General features: G+C 38.3%; 1 protein-coding gene and 1 pseudogene across 2 annotated transcripts in view; both read right to left on the reverse strand.

Annotated features, from left to right (window-relative positions):
* Positions 1-22,680, reverse strand: part of CAB39L (calcium binding protein 39 like) — a 92,609-nt gene that overhangs the window by 60,661 nt on the left and 9,268 nt on the right. The window contains exons 2-3 of one of the 2 annotated variants that reach the window (XM_027772139.1): positions 13,407-13,548; positions 11,825-11,989 (exon numbers count right to left, since the gene is read on the reverse strand). In XM_027772139.1, the coding sequence (XP_027627940.1) occupies positions 11,825-11,989; positions 13,407-13,517 (276 nt within the window). In that variant the 5' untranslated portion in view covers positions 13,518-13,548. The remainder of the gene's footprint in view (positions 1-11,824; positions 11,990-13,406; positions 13,549-22,680) is intronic. The other variant, XM_014588260.2, reaches the window with a different exon arrangement.
* LOC102480597 (40S ribosomal protein S3-like) lies at positions 1,931-4,872 on the reverse strand (annotated as a pseudogene).

Here is a 22,680-nt window from a genome sequence, read left to right on the forward strand (position 1 = left end):
ATATATCTATTTAATGACTGCAGTAGGATATGTAGCCCCAGCTAGGTGCTACTTCATAGGATGTGTAAAGTTAGACTTGTGTTCATGGAAATGTGTGTGTCACCTGTGTTTGCTAAGAGGGTATTTGGATTGATTAGGGTCTTTGGTGATTCAATAAATGTGGGGGGAAAACAGTATAGAAAGCAAACATAGATACCAGAGACAGTGAGGGAGGAGAGTGGGAGATGGTAGAGGGTAAGAGATAGGGAATCAAGGATGGGGGGAAAAAAAGCAAAACATACAGAAGACAAGAAATGGAAAATTATTTGCTGACAATAACATGTTTGTTGATGTGCTTGACTGAGACAATATACAGTGTACTCTGGATGGAAAATCTCATTTTGTATGCTGTAATGATGTACAGTGAATGAATGCAAATAAATACATAAATTAATAATAATAAAAAATATAGCCACTGACCTGTATATCAGAATTCAACAACCAAATAAGAAAGAGGCAAAGCAAAGAAACAACCCCCCCCCCAAAAAAAACCCACCCAAATCTAATAGCTCATAAAAGAAGAGAGATGGTGACCAAAAAAAAAAAAATCCATTTGAATAGATGCTTGGCATCATTAGTCCTTAGGAAAATGTAGATTAAAACCACAGGAAATATCCCTAACACTTATGGCTACACAAGACAAAACAACTCCAAAAAGTTGACATCACTCAACAATCCTACTCCTAGGTATTTATCCAAGTGAAATGAAACTATGTCCACATACACACACACACAAACTACATAAATGATTATGGCAGCTTCATTTGTAATTGCTAAAATTGGAAATATAATAAATTGTCCTCAAATGAGAAATGCATCAATGATCTGTGGCGAATCCATGTGCTAGAATACTACTCAACAATAACAAGGGGCGAACTTCCGATACATGGCAATGTCAGATGAATGTCCAACGCATGATGCTACGTCAAAGAAGCCAGACTCTACCAGCTATATTTTATATGATTTAGCTTACAGGAGCTTTTGCTAAGGTAAAAATACAGGGATAGAAAACAGATCAGTAGTGGAAACAGCAGATGGTTACATTGCTGGACTCTCACATAGTCTACAGTGGTTCAAGTTCTGGACCGGGTGGCTTCTGTGCGTGCCTAAAATCCTGAGAGGTGACTGGAAGAGAAGAGATTGTGGCATGACCATTCCCTCTAGGGAGTGATTTCTCGTTTTCTGTCTCTCTGGTAAGCGAATGCACCCTATAGCAAAAATCTAAAAAAATAAAAAATAAAAAAAATAAAATCAGTAGTTAACAGAGGCTGGGGTAAGAAAAGGAGCTGATTATAAAAGGACATGGGAGAATTTAGAGGGTGATGAAACTGCTGTATAGCATAGAATAGTGCATTAAAGAAGGTAAATGTTGAGGCCAGCAGGTGGTCTGGTGGTTAAGGCTCTTGACACTCCCACATGGCTGACCATGGTTCAAGTCCTGGACCTGGTGGCTTGCTTTCTCTTTCTCTCTCCTCTCTCTCTCTCTCTGGTCAAATTAAATGAATGAATAAATTTAAAAACTAAATAAATAATAATTTTTTAAAGGTAAATGTTGAGGCCAGCAGGTGGTGTGGTGGTTAAGCTGCTGGACTCCTACATGGCCGACCACAGTTTGAGTCCTGGACCTGGCAGCTTGCTTTCTCACTTTCCTGCTCTCTCTGTTTCTCTGGTCAAATTACAAAATAATAATAATAAATACAATTAAATTAAATAGCTTTTTTTTTTTTAAAAAAAAAAAGGTTAATGTCACTGTTTGTACCCTAATTTAAGAAATGAACATTGTAAGTTGTTGAACTAATGGACTCCTATATAATTTTTTTTTTATATAAGATTTTATTAAAGGCCTTTACAGAGTAACATCCAGACTCTCGATATAGCTGCTGAGACCCTGTTACGCTGCGGGGACTGGCTGGGGCGTGGCAGGCGGCTCTGGCTTCCTGCCCTTCTGTTCTGAGATGGGGGTGGTGGGCAGTTTCTCATCTTTGGCCTCCTCGATGCTCACGTGATCGGGCAGGGGGTTCTTAGGGCCAGTCTGACACTTGGGTCCCAGGCAGCACGATCTTCACCTTGATGCCCAGCACACCGCCTGAGCAGCACGTGGCGCACATTGGTGTCAACGTAGTAGTTGACACGGTCCCCACTGTCAATCACCAGGCCATCCACAAATCTCAGGGCCTTAGCCCTCTGTCCGCGGCGCTTCTGAGACACCACAGCCTCGCAGCCCGTGGCCCCACTGTCCGTGAAGAACCACAGCACAGCGCAGCAGGCACACGTGGCAGGCCTCCGCCCCGCAAGCCCTTCAAGGAGTCTATAACGCAGAGACTCCGCCTGGGCTATGGCGCACAGACCTCTGGTGGCCACCTTTTCCGCATAAAGCTCTACACTGCCTTCGGGGAAGCCAGACCTCTTCGGAATGACAGCAGTCGATTCTTGGATCCGCGGGCCCTTCTCACCAAGAACATTTTGTGTCCTCGTGGCTAATACAATGATTTCTGTCCTGGTAGGAGTAACTCGAACCTCAAGTCCAGAGCAGCGATCTTCAGCCAGCTCCCGAGTTCGGAACTCGTTCAGTTCAGCTTTGAAGATGCCGTCAGCATCAAACTTCTTCTTGGAAGTTTGCACCACCTTCTTGCCGCCGTGTGCCGGAAGGAAGGGCGGACTTCTGTATTTTTTCTGGGATGTATATGCGTGGGAGGGAGCTGAGGTGTGGTGAGGGCAAATATTTGTGCTGAATTGAGGCTCAGAATGAGACAGGCAGAGCAGTCTGCAAGGGTAGGGGTTAGTCACTGTGGATTAGTGAGGACCCTTGCTGGAGACTAAAATTCAAACTAAACTAATTTATAAATATTCTGAAAGATTTAGTAAACCCAAGCACAGTCTACCTCAGAAATCAGGTGCCAGCCAGTGGCATGGTGGTTAAGGTGGCTGGATCCCACATGGCTGGCTGCGCAGTTTGAGTCCTAGAGCCAGTGACTTGAAAAATATAGCAGGTAGATTTGTGTACATGCCCAAGGCCCTGAGAGGAGGAGGGATTGCAGTGTGACCAACCTCCCCAGAGAGTGGTTTCTCTCTCTCTCTCTCTCCGTTTCTCCCTCTCTCTATATATTTCTCTCTCTGTCATCTCAGTGGACACACACCCAATAGCAAATAAAAAAGAAAGGCAATAGAGTGGAGATTAGTTAAGCAAGTATCAGATTATTATGGAAATGTGTTAACATTTAAAAGAAGAGAAAAGAAAATCAGCTTGCTCCCCCCTCCTTCCACATCTTTGTCATTATTCTGTCTTCTCTGCTGGCTTTTTCCGTTCTTTAGTGCACATGGTGGGAAATATGGCCACTGATGGAAAAGCTACATCTAGTATCTTTAGCTCCTGGCTTGACACTGGGGTTCTGTTCCAGTACTAGTTCCAGGATTCTTGCAGAAAGACTGTGGTCCTCCTTTAGTTAGATGTGCTCTGGAAAGGAATCTCCTGGGTGCTGGGCAGGTGTTATCTTGCAGAATGTGACTCCCAGGGTAACCATGTGCATGGGGAAGAAGGAAGAATTCCCCAGGAAACAGATAGGCAAACATTCTGTACACTATACATGGCATAAGTAGTGACTGGCATTCTGACAGACTGCATTCCGTAAAAATACAGTAAGGTCATGCCCAGTCATGGTGGCGCAGGCAGTGAGGTGATGCTAAGCAATGCTCGAGCCACGTGGGAAGGCTTGGGGTTAGGATCCCGGGTCAACCTAAACGTGCCACGTATGTTCATGAGTGCACCTGTAATCCTGACTGACAGGAAGGCTGCGGGGAGGGGAATTGTGGCCTGATAAGACCTAGTTAGGGGTGTGCATGATTTGTAGGAAATAAACATGTAAACTTTTAAAAATAATAGTATGGGGAACCAGCAGTTGGCATAATGGTTACGTTGTTGGATTCCCACATAGTCAACTGCAGTTCAAGTTCCGAACCTTAAAACTCATGCTGGGTGCATGTGTGTGCGTGCCCAAAATCCCAAGAGGAGAATGGAGGAGAAGGGATTGCGGTGTGACCATCCCCCCTGGGGGGTGATTTCTCGCTTTCTGTCTCTCTGTCTGTCTCTCTGGTGAGTACACACACCCTATAGCAAAAATCTCCCTCTCAAAAAAAAAAAAAAAAAAAGTATGGTAAATTAAAACTAAAATGACCACGGTCTTAATTTTCTTTCAAACAATTAACAACTTTCCCTTCTGTTTAAGAGACTGATGTCAAATTTTTTTGTTTGTTTGTTTATTTTTAAGGTTTTAGCCATAGAGTGTGCGCTCGCCAGGAAGAGATAGTGAGAAGGAGAGTGAGAAATTCCCAGGGGGTGGGGGAGGACAGCCACGCTGCAATCCCTCCTTCTCTAGTCTCCTCCTGGGATTTTGGGCACACATGCACATGCACTCAGGACAATTTTCAAGCTACAGGGTCCAGGACCTGAACAGCAGTTGACTGAGTGGAAGTCCAGCACTTTAACCACCATGCCACCTGCTGGCCCCACCAAATACTATTTTTAATCACCTAGAAAGTATGTATTTTTTATAGATAAAGTCTTTAGAGCTTGTATTCATTCATTTTAAGAAGGCAACAGGGTAATAAAAACATCGAATTCCATTTACTATCATGTATTTCCCCACCAGAAATTTAAAATTCTTTAACTTGTCTAATGACAGGCACAATGTATAAGCAGTCAAATATCAATCGAGTCAAGACCAGGCCCAGAATGGTAATTCAGAGGTAGCACAACTCTGCAATGCTGGAAACCATATGGAAAGTCAAGGTTTGGTTACTGCGTACCCACAGGAACACCACCCTAGGAGTGCTCATCTTTATCTCTCTCCAAACAAACAACAAAACAATCAATTAAATAAATTAAAATGAAAGATTATGACCACTTTAATCAGAGCCAGGGAAAAGAAAAAGATTTTTAGTGGATGAAAATTTTCAAAAACACAGGACTAGGCAACATCTTACAGAGAAGCGAATTGGAGCATCTGTTTTGCTGATTTTTAAAATATGTAGCTAGAAATAATCATTAGAGATTAAGTTTTTACAGTAGAAAGTTTTCTGCTTCTTTAAGCTTCTTTCTTATTCAGCCTGAACAGTTGATTTCACATCAACCCTAGTTTTATAAGGTGCACCTGCCTTTTAAATAAATGCACCAACTCTTATATGCAATCAAGTTTTAAGCTTTTGATCTCTTATCATATTGTGTTTCAAAACATCAAAGAGCTTAAAGCTATGTCTTGAATAGTGGCCAAACCTCAAAAAAACAGCTCTGAGTTTGATCCTGAGCCCATAAAATCTTGCAATCTCAGTCACAAGTCATTTTTTAAAACCTCATAATAATATGCTGAAGTGGTATTTTTCTGTCAGCAATTTTAAGGCTTAAAGGATTAGATAAAAATTTATGGGTAAGTAATGAGTATTTTCATTACTTTTTAACCCAAAGAAAGGCCTGTTTCCTAAGCAGCCATTAATCATACAATAGCATGATCCTCAGTATTTTCCCATCCCCACCCCAAGGAGCGCTGTGGATTCCTACAGGAGAAATGGGTTCATCACCCAGATTCCTGAGATAGTCTCTGATACTTGCTCTATGTCATTCCCCTCTACCATCATCATGCTAGGTTGAGTTCCAAATCCCTTATCTTGGCTCCTTTCTTTTTTAAAAAAATAATTATTTATTACATTTTATTTATTTATTATTATTCTCCAATTTGACGAGAGAGAGAGAGCGAGAGTGAGAAAGAAAGCCACCAGATCTGGGACTTGAACCATAGTCAGCTATGTAGGAGTCTAGCACCTTAACCACCATGCCCACCTGCTGGCCCCACTCCCAACTCCTTGTGTTGTCTCACCTACTGCAACTGGTTATTTTCTCAATATCCCGTTCATCTCAATTGTAGAAGACTGCTTTCTCCTTCACTCATGTACACTATTAGTACATAGTTCTTTGATCAAAGGCTTGAGGGTCACAAACAGTAGTGATAGCACAGACAGAAACAGCTTCAAACAGAATTCTATATAACACTGTTATTAAAGGCTCCTCCTGAACATCTTTCTCCATAGGCTGCATCCTTTTGTCAAGGTTCTGGAGCTTTTCCCCCTCTTGCTCCCGACCCTTCTACTGCCCTTCTATTTCCTTCTCATATCATCCTTAGCCTAAAAGGGCATTTCTCACATTTCATTACTTTACTCTGCAAAGAGAATATGTGCTCTTTTCTTCAGTCTCTTCTTTCTAGACATTTTCTAGAGACTTCAGCCTTTCACAACTGATAGGTACAAAAGCTCATCAAGGTATCTTCTAAACAGATTCAATTTTTTTCTCTGTGAAGAATGTTCCACCCTCTTACATTATCTAGCAGAAGCTGCACCCCATCCCTAAAACAAAAAAAAAAAAAAAATTTGTCCTTCCTCATACAAAATCATACCAGAAACTTTAAAGTCAAATGACTGCTGTGCTCTTCAAAGAAGCACCAGGAGAAGCTATTCTCTTACTGAAATGATACAATCCTTACCAAAAGCAGTTTGAATTATCTTCTAAGCAATTTGCCAATTCCTCAAGAAAAATGGCTCAAGAAAAAACAGCCGATGATGTAGTGGGTACGTTGCTGGACTCCCACATGGCAGACTGAAGTTCAAATCTCAGACCCAGGGCTTGAAAAATCACGCCGGGCATGTGTACAGGCTTGCCCAAGATAAAAGAGTCGAGGAGAAGGGATTGTAGAGTGGCCATCCCCCCTTGGGGGGGGGCTGGATTTCTCACTTTCCCTCTCACTGTCTCTTTCTCTCTCTGGCAAGCACATGTGCCCTATGGCAAAAAACTCTTCAAAAAAATAAAAAAAGAAAGAAAGAAAAGAATGGTTTATCAGTGTGTCTCAAGAAACCTTTTAGTCCAGTTCCTTTACCTCTGATTCTAGCTCTCATTCTCATTCCTACATTTAGTTAACCAACCAATGAACCAACCAATCAACCAATCAACTGACATGTCACTAGGTACAGGAGACAGACCTAGCACATGAGGTACTCTCAGTACAGAAGGGGCCATTTCAGTGCTACCTACGGACCAAGAGATGAGGAGGTGGAGGTCTATGTGGTTAGAATATGCTTCTAAGTCAGGAGAAATTTTTATCAAGCTGTCACTAGCTTGTACAGACACTTTAGACTTAAGAAGGAAAGTTGCTGCCTGTGGGTTGATCATGCATGCCTCCAGTTCATAGAGATACATGGCACATTTCTGCAAGGAGGCTAATAATGCTACTAATGCTGCCTCCTTCCTGAAAATGAGTGCTTAAAATTGAACTTTCCTGGGCACAGCAGATGGTGTAGAGATTACGTCACTGGACTCCCACATGGCCAACAGCAGTTCAAGTCCCTGACCTAGTGGCTTGAAACTCACACTGTGTACATGTGTGTGCATGCCCAAGATCCTGAAAGGATAATGAAGAAGAAGGGATTGCAGCATGGCCATCCCCCTGGGGCGGTGATTTCTCACTTTCCCTCTCACTGTGTGTGTGTCTCTCTCTTGCATATGCTCTTTCACTACAGAGAGAGAGAGAAAGTGAGAGAGTCGATAAGTCTAGGACTCGAACTGCAGTTAGCCATGTGGGAGTCCAGCACCTTAACCACCAAGCCACTTGCTGGCCCCAGTTACTTACCACTTTTGTTCTCTGAGCCAATGCTAAACAAAGTTTTGAGATATCTAGAGGTTCTCTTTGGTGTACTCCTTATTTCCCCAATTCCTGGAGAGCATTTTGTATCTGTCCTACTCAAGGCTTCTCCAGGTCACTACACCTGATAATATATCATCTCTGACTCATCTTCAAACTATTGCCATCCTGGGACCAGCAGTTGGCATAATGGCTAGGTCGCTGGACTTCCATGTAGTTGACCACAGCTCAAGTCCTGGACCCGGTGGCTTAAACTCATGCCAGGTGCATGTGTGTGTGTGCATGCCCAAGATCCCAAGAAGAGAATGGAGGAAAAGAGATTGCGGCATGGTCATCCCCCCTGGGGGGGGTAGTTTCTTACTTGCTGTCTCTCTGTCTCTCTCTGTCTTTCTGGTGAGCACACGCACCATATAGCAAAATCCTCTGGGGAAAAAAGAATGCCATCCAGGGGCCAGCGGATGGTGTAGCAGTTATGTTGTTGGACTCCCACATGGCCGATTACGGTTTGAGTCTCAAACCCAGTGGCTTGAAAATTATGTCAGTCTCATGTGTGTGCGTGCCCAAGATTACAGGAGAAGAATGGAGGAGAAGAGATTGTGGCCTGTCCATTCCACCCGGGGGCCGGGGGGTGATTTCTCACTTTCCCTCTGATGGTCTCTGTCTCTTTCTCTCTCTGGAAGGCCTAAAGACAAAAAACTCTTAAAAATATAGCCATCCTTAGTCATAGTCCTGCAAGCACTTGACTGCAAATGGACTGGTCTCATAAATGAACTCAAGTGAACATAATAACTAATGATGACTATAGCTTGATATTTGCTGCTCTTTGGGAAATGAGCAAAACAATAGAAAATTTATAGAGCTATAGTACTGCAAGCCAAGAGTAGGAATCATTTTCCTATTTATGGTCACTGAACAACTAAACTTAAACAAACAAACAAAAAATGAACTAAAATAAACCAAAAACCAAGAGTTACAATACAAACCAACCAGTTTACATTTAACCTGAGCTTTTAAGTTTGAGAAAGAAAGGAATAAAAACACTATTACCTGACCTTGGAATATAGTTTTCTCTCATATTTAATATTCTTTTATAAAATAATATGTGTGCTATTTAGTTAAATATATATATATATATATATATATATATATATATACACACACACACACACACACACACACACACATATTTTAATTTTGGAGAGGTTTTTGCTATAGGGTGCGTGCGCTCGCCAAAAATAGAGAGAGAGACAGAGAGACAGAAAGTGAGAAATCACTCCCCAGGGGGGATGACCACGCCGCAATCCCTTCTCCTCCATTCTCCTCTCAGGATCTTGGGCACACACACACGCGCCCAGCATGAGTTTAAGCCACTGGGTCCGGGACTTGAACAGCAGTCGACTACGTGGGAGTCCAGCGACATAGCCATTATGCTAACTGCTGGCCCCTTTAGTTAAATATTTCAAACAATGCTCTAGGTTCATATTATTCCTATTTTATTTCATTAAAAAAAATGTTGCCAGAAGGCACATGCCCTCTCCAGAAAGAGACAGAAAGAGAGGGTGAGAGAAGGAAAGTGAGAAAGCACCCCCTTCATAGTGGATAGTCACACCACAATCCCTTCTCCTCCATTTCTCCCATTTTTTCAGAATTTTGAGCAACATGCACATACATCCAGTATGTTTTTCAAGCTCCTGAGTCAGGGACTTGAACTTCGCAGTCAGCCATGTGAGATCCAACTGCCTTAATCACCATACCACCAGCTGGCCCTTATTGTTCCTGTTTTACAGATGAGAAAACCTAGACTCAAAGAGGTTAAATTACTGTCTATCTGAATAGCAGAGCTGGCACTTTCAACAATTCTAAGTCAAATGTTTTCCTACTATGCCACAGCTTCTACAGATGTTTACAATATCTCATTTTAAATGAAAGAAAAGGAACATACACATATGCTTATGCACAGGAAGAATATACTTTAATTCCACATACACCCAGTTTCAATTGGCGATGGGACCTATGATGGGGAGGGAAACAGAAAAAAAAACAAGCAAGAATAAAAAGAGGAAAATAATTACATACGAGAAAATGTTAAACACATAGAATAAGGGAGGGAAAAAAGACAGATGTAGCTGAAAGAAGAATGAGTTGAAATCAGGGTCTTTCAGTGTCCTCACTCAGCCTTGCTTTGGCCAACACACCTGACTGCACAGCTCCTGAGCTGTCTGACGATGCATTTCTCTTCCCAGGTTCTAGTCATCTTTCCCCAGCTAACCTTCAGGCTAGTATTTCCACAATCCCCAGAGGCCTGACCTTATCTTGGCCTAATCACTGTATTACTGTAAGGTTTCCTTCCACTCGCTCAGTAAATAAAACTAAAAGCAATTCACTTCAGAAACTGCATATCTCCTTAATCTGAGAATGACTGGAGACCCAACCACTTACTGGGGTCTACCAAACGTATTAAGGTAGAAACAAACAAGAAAGCAAAACCTAGACTTCCAGCACCCGAGCAGTCAGTGCTCAAACTTGTCTAATGTACAAATTTCTAAGTTAGACTTATAGCATGTAATAAATGTCTACACAAAATCACCACTTACATTTCTAAGTTTTTGTTTTAGTCAATTTATTACTTAGGTAAATTAGATACAATTGCTTTCAAAATGAGATAAATAACTTACATAACTATCATTTTTAAAACTTTCTAAGTCATTGATATAATATTTTCTCTTTAAAAAACTGGCTTGGGGGGAATAGTAGTTAGCATAATGGCTATGTCGCTGGACTCCCATGTAGTTGACTGCGGTTCGAGTCCCGGACCCAGAGGCTTAAAACTCACACCGGGTGTGTGTGCGTGCGTGCCCAAAATCCCGAGAAGAGAATGGAGGAGAAGGGACTGCAGCGTGTCCATCCCCCCTGTGGGGTGATTTCTCGCTTTCTGTCTCTCTGTCTCTCTCTGTCTGTCTGGTGAGCGCACGCGCCCTATAGCAAAAGAAAAAAGAAACTGGCTTGGTAGATAGTGTCTGAGTTTGAGACCAGCAGTTAGCGTAATGGCTATGTTGCTGGACTCCCATGTAGTTAACCGCGGTTCGAGTCCCGGACCCGGTGGCTTAAACTCACGCTGGGCACGTGTGCGTGCGTGCCCAAGATCCCGAGAGAAGAATGGAGGAGAAAGGATTGCGGCGTGGTCATCCCCCCTGGGGGTGATTTCCTGCTTTCAAGATAGTGTCTGAGTTTGAATCCTAGCTTATGATCTTACAAGTGACTTAGGGTAAATTACTTGGTATCTTTGAACCTTAATTTTTTTCATCTAGAGCTAAACATATAATATTAACTACAGAGGTAGTTTTAAAATTTTTATTAGTTGAGTGCTTGGAATATACCTGGAATTTAATATGTACTCCACAAATGTTATTTGCTATTATTACTAGCCACTAACCTTGCTACTTAGTTACACAAAACAACTATAGTATACCTTTTAACCTTTTTAAAAAACGATTTAAGTGATTTTTAAAATTTTAGAAAAAAACAGTTTGTAATAATTATGGACAGCAATAATAAAAAAGAAAAGCGAAAAAAAATTTGAGATTTTTTGCTGTAGGATGTGTATGCTCACCAGAGACACACAGAGAGAAATTAATTAAACCCCCACCAAGAGGGATAGCCACACTGCAATCCTTTCTCCTCCATTCTCCTCTTAGGATTTTGGACATGCACACATACACGCCTGGCCTGAGTTTCAAGCCTCCAGGTCCAGGATTCAAACCATGGTTGACCATGTGGGAGTCCAGTGCTTTAATCACTACATCATCTGCTGGCCCCCCAAACATTATTTTTAAGTTTACTTACTTATTTCATGAGAGAGACACAGAAAAAGACAGACAGACATAGTACCCCTGACAGGGTCCCAATGCCACAATCCCCCCCAGCCACAGTCAGCCCAGATCACAGGCACACGCATGCCAGGTGTCCTAAGGGAGATCTCCATACATGATCTGCCTTGCAGAGCCCCATGCTTTACCACTGTACCACCATCTACCCCCCAAATCAGAGGCTGATAGTCACATTTAGTAGAAGTGAAGAGCAGAACTGTCACTCTCCAACGAGTTTACCTCAAAGTCTATCAGCTGGAGGTCAGCTATCAGTGTCACCAGCAGCCCACTATTGTAGAGTTCTTGTGCCAGCTGAGCCACTGCCTCCGTTGGGGGTTCTTTGTCATTTGTACCACACAGAATTTCTTTCATTGCTTGCAGTGATTTTGACACTTCTTCTGAAGCCTAGTGACCAAAAAGTATCCAAATATTAGCTTAAAAAAACCCAAAAGTTCTCAAGCTATAAACAAACAAACAACTAACATTTCTTGGATCCTACTCATTTATAAGCAAAGACTATTGTACAGTTACAAACACAAAAAAAACCATCATTTAATAATAAATACGGCTTTTTTATTTAGAAAAGTTACTAAAATTTATTTATATAACAAATTCTGTTATTTCTACTTAGTCAACATTTGAAATAATCTTCTTTCAACCATCCTGATAGTCTAATTTTCTAGTAATTATTTATAAATGTAGCTCTCGAAAATTAAATTGACTCCATTTTAAAGACTGATCAGTAGCTACTAGTCATTATTTCAAGTACTGTGTTGTCTTTAGATTTTTCAGTAAATCCCCATTCTCCTGATTCTTATATGGGCCAGGTATAAAATTCAGAAGTTGTCAAAACTCACAAACTTTCTTTATCAATCCTCTACTCTTCACACATAATCATCGTGTTTTTTGTTAGCTATGGAACTTAACAAATCTTACTATATTTTAAAGAATAAGAGTCAAATCTATAGAAGCAGAAAGTGGGTTATGGGTGTTAGAGCTTTGGGAAGAGGAAATGAGGAAGACAACTAACGGGCACAGGATTTCTTTATGGGTAATAGCAATTAATTCTGGAATTAGATGATGATGATGGCTGCACGGTCTTTTAGTGAATATGCTAAATCCACTGACTAGTTCTTTTTTCTCTCTTTTACCATTTAGATTTTCTCTTTTACAAAAGTAAGTTTTTCTTTCCAGTTGGGCCAGTATTTGGTTCAATATTACAACGTACACTACAATTAAATTAAGAAGCATCTATATCCTCGGAGAATCTTAGATTGTATCATATACTGAGACAGAAAGATGTAAACTCAAGGACATTTATTTAATAGATACCTTGAATCTGGCATAAACTACTCACTTTAGAGAGAACTGAATATGCTGTATTTAACATTCCTTTGAAGGAATAATTAACATACTATATATAATGAAAGGGCCTATCTGTGAGGAAGTCCTTTTTACCCAGACATTAAACAGTGTGAAAATGAGGTTGCATTGTAATAGAAAAAAAATCAATCTTTAAATAAAAGCTTTTTACCTTTCCTGTCACTGTTAATGTTATACACCAGTGAAACCTCTTAGAGCTTTAAGTTCTACAGTCTAGAGGAACCAGGATTGGTCAGAGGCTCTAGTAGTGAACCAAAAGTTCAAGACGACAGACGGCACAGTTAACAGCTGCATAGAACCTGAAATCAACTTAAATGTATTTACAAAGACCCTATGTGCCCATGACAGATCTATGTGGTATTCCTCATTAGGCTTTTATATTGGTTTTGGCCTTAGAATGGATGTATTTTAGTAATAATGTTATTGTTTTAGCTCATACCTTGTCTGACTTTTTGTCTTGCTTTTCCAAAATGGCCAGGTTGTCTTTCAGAATTTTCACAATTTCTGCTGGATTTTTGTGTGATTTACTAAACAAAGGCATTTTTTTCATGTGTAAAAATCTTTTCTTCCAATATGGAATGCTAAAAACAAACATATAAGCCAACAAAAATCACAACTCATTCTTAATGTCCTTAAATTATTGTACCAAAATGTCTTAGAAATTTTCAATAACATCAATTTAGTAATTTGAAACAGTAGAAGTGATCAAAGTAAAATGTCTTTTGGGTTTTATACCAAATTTAAATATATGTAAAATATTTTAATAGCTATTTCAAGAACTCTACCTGAAAGTTTTCATTCAAAGTTTAAATTTTTTCCTGCAATAGAAATTATAGATTCACATATTCAAAGATTATACAAGAAAGAGAAATAGAATATTTTTAAAGAAAAAGCTCATATTTAGAACTAGATATTTTGATTAAAGAGAGTAAAAAATTGCAACATAAAATCTTTTAGAATCTGTTCTTTATTCACTCATCAATATTCAGTTGGTCATGTTTGCTGATTTTAAAGGCTCTTGTATCTCACCTGTCACGGTGGAGGGTGAGGGGAGTTGAGAAAGAGTAGCAATTCCAATTGTTGAAAATATCTTCTTACATAGAGCAGAGAAAGCCAAGTGTGGCTGTCTTTGCACTAACATAAGTAATTGAAGGCTCCAGCTAGCGAAGGCATATGCATTATTTTACATTTATTAACAAAGATATTTCAAACAATATAGAAATAGGAGGTAAGAAATTAAAGGTTTCCATGAATTAAGGACCCAGAGATGACAGCTATTATGGATGTGGTATTTATTCTCTTCAAATATAAAAATATGTATCTTTTTTTGCCACAGGGTGGGCGCCACCACGCCCAAAAATATGTATCTTTTTAAGACAAAAATAGAATAATACCAGACAGTATTTTACAACTTTTTCCACTTTTTTCTGTTTCTTATCCCTTGAATATCATTCCATGTGTGTATATTTAGATTTATACAAAAAGTTTTATAACAATATAGTATTCTACTACATAAATATATTATAATTTATTTTATCAATATATCAATGTCCATTAATAGACATTTGAGTTACTTAATTTTATTCCTGGCATTTTTCTAACAATGATGCAAATAATCAATGAAGGAAGAATATTATACACAAATGTATATACTAATTGATAGTAGCACCCTAACCAGCTATTTCTGTGGTACAACTTTGATGATAGGTCCATATCTTTCATGAGCCTAGATTCTTATCTGTTTTCTAAATCTGGTTCCCCAGGGTTTCTGCCTATGAGTTATCTCTTAAAGTCCTTCTAAGTAACAAAATTGTTAATTGTTAATTGTGTGTGTATATATATATATATATACACACTGTCCAGTGTATATATATACAGTGTATATATATATATATATATATATACACACTGGACAATTATATATATATATATATATATATATATATATATACACACACACACACACTTACACATACATACATATTTTTGCTGTAGGGCGCGTGCGCTCACCAGAAAGACAGAGAGAGATAGAAAGATAGAAAGCGAGAAATCACCCCCCAGGGGGGATGGCCACGCCGCAATCCCTTCTCCTCCATTCTCCTCTCGGGATCTTGGGCACGCACACACACGTGCCCCGTGTGAGTTTTAAGCCACTGGGTCTGGGACTCGAACTGCGGTCGACTACATGGGAGTCCAGCAACATAGCCACTACGCTAACTGCTGGTCCTGGTATAAATTTTTATTGAAAACAGAAATCTTAAAAATTATTTTCTATTTTCAGTATGGATCCTGGGGATATGTTCCAACTCCCCAATATAGAGAGACTATGTGTGAAAGAAACTTATCTACTCTTAGTACAAGGAAAAATGTGAAAAGTTATTAAGGCACCCCAATTAACCTCTTGAGCTGAGATTGAAAGGTAACAGAGCATTCAAAGTTAAAATCTGTGAAGATCATACAGTGATTTTTAGTGGGTTGTATAGGATGCAAAAAAGACAGTATTGTACCATGGTTTGAAAACCATGCTCATTCGTGTTCCCCAAAGCTCATTGTTAGAAGCTTGGTCCCCAATACAGTTGGAAATGGGGCCTAATAAGTGATTGGGTCACGAGGGCTCTGCTCTCATGAATGGATTAATGCCTTTAATGGGGAAATGGGCTAGTTATCTCAAGTGGATTTCTTATAAAAGTGAGTTGAGTCACTACTTTTCTCCTGCTTCTCTTTCACTTGTCTTTGTCCTTCCACTTTCTGCCATAGGATGACACAGCACAAAGCCCTTAACAGATGCCAGCGCTATTCTCTAGGACTTTCCAGATTCCAGAACTATGAGACCAGTAAGTTTCTGCTCATTATAAATTACTCCGTCTTCGATATTGTTATAGCAACAAAAAACAGACTCAAACACCCAGGAAGAATATTGTGTCTTGCTCTCTATAAAACTCAAGAATAAAATTATGAAGATGCACAAAGTTTTTCTTTAATAATCTTTTCATAAACAAGTAGACCTAAAGATAAATAAAGGTAGAGTACATTTAAAGGCTTATGTAGTCTGGAGGCAGGGTGGGTACTGAAATAGTCATATGATTGGACAGATCTGGCAATCCGTTTATTGCCTGGGTGAGAATGGGCACATTATATGACCTCTCTTAAGAGTCTGTGTTCTCCTCTGCAATGACTATGACATTTCTCTCAGAGTAGCTGTAAGGATTAGTGGTATACGGGAACACCTTGCATAGGGTCTTGTACAGGTAAGGTATTGTATAATGTTTAGCTGTTATCACAAAAAGTTTCATGACATAGCTAATTTTATAAGAGAAAGGCATAGCGGTTGAGACATGATTTTATCTTAAATGGATGAGATATTTCTAGCTTCCTCTTAGTCAATTACTCCTTTTAGACACTTTAAAAAATATAAATTTATTCTCTAAATGTTTAGTCCTTAGTGCTCAAATATTAAAACAGAGTGAAAAAAAGAACAATGATAACAAAAAGAAATCAAATGCACTTGAGTATTTGTTCTTTCTTTATGTAGTTCTACAGCATTAAAGAAAAGTACATAAATATAGGAATTCCAACTAAATATTCCCAACATCAAAACAGAATGTAAATTATGATATGGTATTATGTGTGTGTGTATCTATCTATATAAAATAAAACATATTATTGTTTTTATCCATTTCCTATTGCTCTGTTTGGTTCTCATTGTATTAAGTTAATTCTAATACCATTCTGATGAAATTACAAAGGTCTTCAGGACCACCATATCAATATGGTGGTAGGCAGCATTTCCTGATTCATCATCTCCCACATTTTTATTTGCCCATTAGTTTGTTCATTTATTCATTCTTTTGCTCACTCTGTAAGTAATCTAAGTAAGTACTAAGCACAGGTACCTCACTAACTAAGTAAAGAGGCATGAACAAGAAAAACACAATCTCTACTCTTTGAAGTTATCTATCTGTATCTATCTATCTTGCCAGAGGAAGGACACATGCACTAGCCAGAGAGACAGATAAGAGGGAGAAGGAAAGAGAGAAAGTGTTTCCCATGGGGGAACAGTTGCCACTTCTCCTCCATATCTTCATGCTGTCGGGATTTGGGGCACAAAATCACACATTCCTCATCTGTCTCTCAAGTTGCTGGTCCAGGACTAGAACCACATGTTGGACATGTGGGATCCAGTTGCTTCAATCACCAGACAACAGAGCTTCAAAGGGACCACATGTTTGGGAGATACAGACATAGTAAGGATCTTCCCAGAAAGCAAGAAAATATTGAAAAAACTAAAAAGATGAAGAAAAGATACAGTGTGTATTTATATTTTTATCTATATTTTTATAATGGTATGGAGATGTTAAAATATTATCCCTAAGAAACAGGTATTACAGCAATGGGGGGGGGGAAGCCAACATCAAAAAAGAAACTAAAAGGAGAGTGAAAACAATAATGAAATATATGGCAGCTTAAGGAAAAAAAGAAAAAGAAAATCTAAATCGGATCATTTTAAAGGTTTTTCTAATAGAGATTGATCATAAGATCCAAAATTTAGTACATTTTGTGGTTTTAAAAAAATCCCTTTCTCAAAGCACATTCCAACAAAATAAACTTAAGAAGAGAAAGAAGCATAAATATCAGGTGGTCCTTGGACTTTCTTAAAACTAAATGCCTGAAGAACTCTGAGTTTTAAGAAGTAAAATCAAAAACCTCATAATTAAATCTCTAGCCAACATATCATTTATGTGAACAGACTGTGTATGCTTATAAAAAATTTAACAAAAAGATGAGGCAGAATCAAGCCCACAAAGAGCTCAACAAAATTAACATTTACAAAATCAGAAATAGTTCTTGAAAGAAAGCCTTTATATTATTGGTAGGATATGTGGGAGGGTGAGAATCTACAATTATAATTCATTCATATGGAATAAAAATAAATAAGAATTCAACTAAAGAAGCTTAAAAAGAAACCACCCCAAAAAATCTCCAAGAAAAGAAAGATCATAATAATGATAGAAATAAAAATCTTTGAATCTGAGAAGTAAACGAAAAAGAAAAAAGTCACAGGAAGCTACTTGGTTCCTATTTCTTCTGGTTATAAATGTATCCCACCTCCTTCCCACTTCCCCCAACCACTCACCAAGAGGGTGAAGAATGACTTGGGCATGGCTAGAGCATTCCACTGCCTTGGCTACAGCAACTGGCTCACAAATGGATTGTGATACAAGTTAATCAAAATAAAAAAGATGAAAGATAGCAAGTGTTGGCAAAGATTTAGAGAAAAGAGAACTCTTTTTTTTGGGAGGGGGAGGTTTTCTCTATGGGGCGCATGCACTTGCCAGACAGAGAGAGACAGAAAGCAAGAAATCCCCCCCCCCCCCCAGGGGGGATGCTCCATTCTCCTCCCGGGATCTTGGGCATGCACGCACCTGCGCCCAATGTGAGTTTTAAGCCACCAGGTCCAGGACGCGAACCATGGTCGATTACCTGGGAGTCCAGCGACATAGCCATTACTAACTGCTGGTTCCCAAGAAAAGAGAACTCTTGTACATTGTTGATGGGAAGGTAAATTAGTCCATCCATTATGGAAAATGACATGGAAGTCCCTTAAACTAAAAATAGAAATTCCATATGATTCAGTAATTTTACTACTAGGTATGTATCCAAAGGAACTGGAATAAATATGATGAAGGGATATCTGCACTTCCATGCTAATTGCAGCATTAGCACAATAGTCAAGATGTGGAAGTAACCTCAAGGTACATAAACAAAGAAATGGATAAAGAAAATGTGGTGTACATATACATAATGGAATACTATTCAGCTATAAAAAAATAGAAAATCCTGGGGCCAGCAAGTGACATGGTAGTTAAGGGCACTGTATTCCCACATGGCCAACCACGGTTCAAGTCCCGGATCTAGAGACTTGCTTTCTCACTTTTCCTCTCTCTCTCTCTCACTCTCACACTCTGTCCCTTTCTGGTCAAAATAAAATAAATAAATAAATAAAGTTAAATTTTAAAAATTCTTTAAAAAAAAGAAAAATAGAAAATTCTAACATCCAACATGGATGAAAATGGGGGGACATTTCATAAGTAATATATGCCAGACAGAAAGATAAATACCACATAAATTCATATGCATATATAAAATGGTTGAAGTTAGATGTAGAGAGTAGAATGATGGGTACCAGAGGTTGGAAGGGAGGAGAAGAAAAGAATGTGAAGTTGTTGATCAAAGGGTACAAAGTTTCAGTTAGACAGGAGGAAGAGACTTTGAGATAAACCTACTGCATAGCAGGGTGACTATAGTCATGTATTACATATTTCAAAATAACTAAGAGTAAATTTCAAATGTCTCATCATTAAAAATGATAGGTAAACAATGTAATAAATATGTTAATTAGCTTGATTTAATTACTGCCCATTGTATACACATATCAAAACAACACATTGTACACCATAAATGTGTACACTGATGATCTGTTAGTCAAAAATAATAATAATTGGAAAAATCCTTCCATAAGACTTTCCTCTGATATCTAATTTAAATAAAAAAGTTTAGTAAAGTATTATTTAAAGAAAATATTTAAATATAAAAGTAATAATTTAAATAAAACTAGTATGAAAACTAGAAAACAATATAACAAGCTTCTATACAGTTTACTATCCAGCCTTTAAAAAATGTAAAACAGAGCTGGCCCTTTAGCAAAATATTACAAAAATAACAACCTGAAAAAATATACAAATCTTTTACAGACTTTGTAAAAGGAAAAAGACAGAATTAATAATTAAATTATAGTCAAATTTAAATTTAAATATATTTGTCACTGCTAAACTTTCTTAAGCTAAATTTCTGGGCTTCCTAAAATAACATCATCCACAAAGTGGATAATTCTGTCTTTCATATTTTTTGTTAAATATTTAATGGTGAAACTAGAAAAATGGAAGTAGGATGTAGAACTTGGAACCACCAGAAGGGAGGGAAAGGTAAAAAAGAGAATGTAAACAAATCTGGAAGAATCAGAAATGAAAATGAAAAGAATAAACAAAGAGTAAATAGAAAATATAAAATAATATGAAAGGAATAAGAGCAAGTATCAATAATTACAATATACCAATATGTTCAGTTTTACCACTAAAAATCAAAGCTCTCAAATTGGGATAATAGGTATACACAGCTATGACAATTCAGTCAAAAGTCTGCAAAGGACATAACTAAAACAAAATTACACAAAAATAAAGAGATAGGGCCATCAGGTGGTATGGAGGTTGGGGAAGCCAGATCCCACATGGCTGACTGGGCCAGTTCCAGACCCAGTGGCTTGAGAACCCTGCCAGGACATATGCATGCAGGCCCAGGATCCCAGGGGAAGAATGAAGAGAGGGGATTGCTGTGTGGCCATCCCCCCTGGGGGGGTGATTTCTCACTCTCTGTCTCTCCAGTGAGTGCACGTGCCCTATAGCAAAAATCTCTCTCTCTTTAAAAAAAAAAGTTAATGGAAAATGCATATTAAGAAAAATTACTCATGGCTTTAAAAAGTTTTTTGCACCAGGACCAGTAGGTGCCATAGTGACTAAGGTGCTAGACTCCCACATGACCGACCATGGTTCAATTCTCCAGACCTGGTAGCTTGAAAATCAAGGGGCCAGGGGGCATCAAAATCCTGAGAGGAGAATGGAGAAACGATTGCAGCGTGGCCGCCTCCCTTAGGGAGTAATTTCTCACTTTCCTTTTCTCTGTGTCTCTCTGTTTCTCTCTCTCTCTGGTGAACACATGCACCCTTTGGCAAAAACCATAAAAGAAAAAATTTGCACCCAAAGAAATTCATATTTTAGTTCCATTTCCCACAAACTTTTTGAAGCCCCTTTATATGTAGTGTAGATTATGTATTTGTTATTTTGAATGGGATATATAGAGATTATTGTAATATATATAGTATATGTAGCATGTAACAAATATGTAATAGTTACCTTTATAGATTTAATATTTTATGTATGTTAGGTACAGTAAAGGCTATAGTAAATATATATATATGTATGTGTGTATGTGTATGTGTGTGTGTGTATATATATTAAATTTTATGATCTTGATATTCTGTTAAATCGAAAAACAAGTCACTACTTGAGAGATGGAAAACAGAGGAGTGTGATAGGAAATTTAAGGAAACAAAAATTCATAATGACTACTGATAGAAATGAGAATAGGGGGACCAGCAGTTAGCGTAATGGCTATGTCACTGAACTCCCATATAGTCAATTGCGGTTCGAATCCCGGACCTGGTGGCTTAAAACTCACGCCGGGCGTGTGTGTGCATGCCCAAGATCCCGAGAGGAGAATGGAGGAGAAGGGATTGCGGCATGGCCATCCCCTCTGGGGAGGTGATTTCTCGCTTTCTGTCTCTCTGTCTCTCTCTCTCTGTCTGGCGAGTGCATGTGTCCTATAGCAACAACCTCTCAAAAAAAAAAAAAAAAAGAAATGAGAATAGGAGTCACTGGGGGGACCAATGGGTGGTATGGTGGTTAAGGTGCTTGACATTCCCACATGGCCAACTGCAGTTCGAGTCCCAGACCTGGTAGCTTGCTTTCTCATTTTCCCCCTCTCTCTCTCTCTCTGGTCAAATTAAAATAAATGAATGAATAAATAAAATTAAATAAATAATTCTTAAAAAAAGGAGTCACTAAGAAAGTGACTTACAATATTTTGTTTTTATATCTTCAAGGTAGAGTCTAAATAAAATTCTCATCAAAATCAACAGCTATGTCTATAAAATGAAACACCAAATCAGATTATTTAACAATAGACAATGAATAACTGTAAATAATTATATCACTGAGTCAAAATTATTTCAACTGATAAGTAAATGGCAAAAAAAAATATATATACACACACACACACACACACACACACACACATACAAACTTGAGTTCATTAGATAATTGTTAATAAAGGCATAATTACTAAAAAGAGGTACAAAACAAAGACCATAACTATCACACTATCATTATTATACGTTCTGGCCAATGAATGAAAATATAAAACATAAATAAATAGGAGAAAACTTGGGAAGGACACAACAAAATTGCAATTCACAGACAATATGATCGTATACATTAAAAATGTAAGATGAACAACTGCAGTTAATGAGAGTTAGATGGAGTAGTTGAAGACATGAAAAACATACATAAACTAATAGCTTCATACATAAGCAATAACCAGTCAGAAAGTATAATGAAAAACATCCCATTCACATCGACAACTAAATAGGTACAGTACCTACACCAGGTCTATATTTGGAAAAGAACCCCACAAAACTACAAAATCTTAATTTCAAAAGTAAAGATAAGACTAGAATAGTTTTGGACTAGAAAGCTAACAAAACAGAAACTGATGGTATACTTAAAAGATATATAATGTGTCTATTTCTCTATTAATTGCTTGAGCCATCCATCCTTATAACTGTATGCACCTATAGAACAATTTCTGAAATGTGGCTCAACTAATCTTAAATGTTATTATCTGAATTATGAGAACAGTGATAGTTTAAAATTTTTCCTCTAGGTATTTTTCTGCAATTATTTATAATGTGTACTTTTTAAAAATAATCATTTTATTTAACTTTATTAATTATTATTATCATGATTTAATTTGACCAGAGAAAGACATGGAGAGAGAGAGAAAGTGAGAAAACAAGCTGCCACGGTCAGGACTCTAACCAC

The sequence above is a fragment of the Tupaia chinensis genome, unplaced genomic scaffold (assembly GCF_000334495.1).
Source record: "Tupaia chinensis unplaced genomic scaffold, TupChi_1.0 Scaffold000037_20, whole genome shotgun sequence".
Classification (NCBI taxonomy): Eukaryota; Metazoa; Chordata; class Mammalia; order Scandentia; family Tupaiidae; genus Tupaia; species Tupaia belangeri.